The following is a 1197-nucleotide window of genomic DNA, read 5'->3' as shown; positions in this document are numbered from 1 at the left end:
TGTTCTTCTTTTTTCAGATCAAAGAAGTAGTGCTGTGACCCCACCTCGGCAGCTGTCCTCAAGCACCTCACCTGTTGATAGCCCTTCATGGTCAAGCAGCCCCATGTCCTCTCCTCAACCATCTCCACACCCACATATAAAGAAAAACTGGCCTGAAGCCTTTCAGGTGAACTGGAACAAAATGCCCTCAGATTTGCTTTCTACAGTTATGAGTGGTAAGAGGCCCTCGCCATCTGACAGACGGCAGTTTGTGAGAGTGTTAGTTGATGAAATGAGAAAGTACGAAGCTAACCCCACAAGAGCACAATGCCTCATCAGCACCAGAAACGTGATAAGACAATACCCAAAATCCTTTGCTGATACCATGGACGATGGCAAGACAATGATTGGTGGAGGCTATGAATCACTTCTGAGCCAGGTTAAAGTATGCGTAGAGCAGTTGAACAGGAACAACACCCTTGCTCAACATAGAGCATCAAAGGATGCCACAGGGGCTGTCCCAGCTCGAGGACCGGCAGACAGCTATGGATGCACAAGATGGCAGCCAGAGCTACCACCTGAGGAAACTGAAGATAGCCTTGAAGGTTTGAGACAAAAGATGACAGATATCTTTAGACATGAAGGTTTGGCGGGTGCAGGAAGGGAAGAAATACACAATTTGATGGAGAAAACATATTCTCTGCAACGCAACTCAATCAATGCAACACCAGCCGCCCCTCTGGAGGACATTAAAAGTCAGTGGCCCTACTTGTTTCTGCCGAGGAGCATGTGTGCACACTTTGAACTGCTCACAGACATTTACATCCTGAGAATAATGGAGGCATTTCCTGAAGACCAGGGCAAAATCATCTCGGAATACTTCAAGGCAAATCCCAGCAATGATGAAGTGAAGAAGGTCCTCTCCCACGAAAACGGTACAACATTCCCCTATATTCTGGATCTACTGATGGCACACTTCAAAGAGCAGAGAGATGCCCTCATCTTGCAGGCAGATGTGAGTATAACTGATAACTTTAATTCAGATAAGCCTTTAAAAGTATTTAAATATAATGAGTGGACCATAGTCTATCTTTTTAAATAATTTTCATGAAGTGAAGTTGATGGCAACCATAGTTAAAACATTGTTGAATTGTATTGACATTAACTTAGGACTGTAATGATATTTTTGTCTCCTATACAGGTGTCAGACACAGCGGC

General features: G+C 44.4%; 1 protein-coding gene across 1 annotated transcript; it reads left to right on the top strand.

Moving 5' to 3' along the window:
* Positions 1 to 7: 7 nt before the first annotated feature.
* LOC116380945 (uncharacterized) lies at positions 8 to 1192 on the top strand (the record flags this gene model as incomplete). The annotated part of the gene is made up of 2 exons (XM_031842753.1): positions 8 to 994; positions 1181 to 1192. Coding segments are annotated over exons 1-2 (903 nt in total), but the record flags the coding sequence as incomplete, so codon positions are not given.
* Positions 1193 to 1197: the final 5 nt, after the last annotated feature.

This window comes from Anarrhichthys ocellatus, unplaced genomic scaffold, assembly GCF_004355925.1.
Source record: "Anarrhichthys ocellatus isolate YVR2014 unplaced genomic scaffold, GSC_Weel_1.0 scaffold9984, whole genome shotgun sequence".
Taxonomy (NCBI): domain Eukaryota; kingdom Metazoa; phylum Chordata; class Actinopteri; order Perciformes; family Anarhichadidae; genus Anarrhichthys; species Anarrhichthys ocellatus.
The sequence above is the reverse complement of the archived record's forward strand: the minus strand, read 5'-3'. Positions and strand labels throughout refer to the sequence as shown.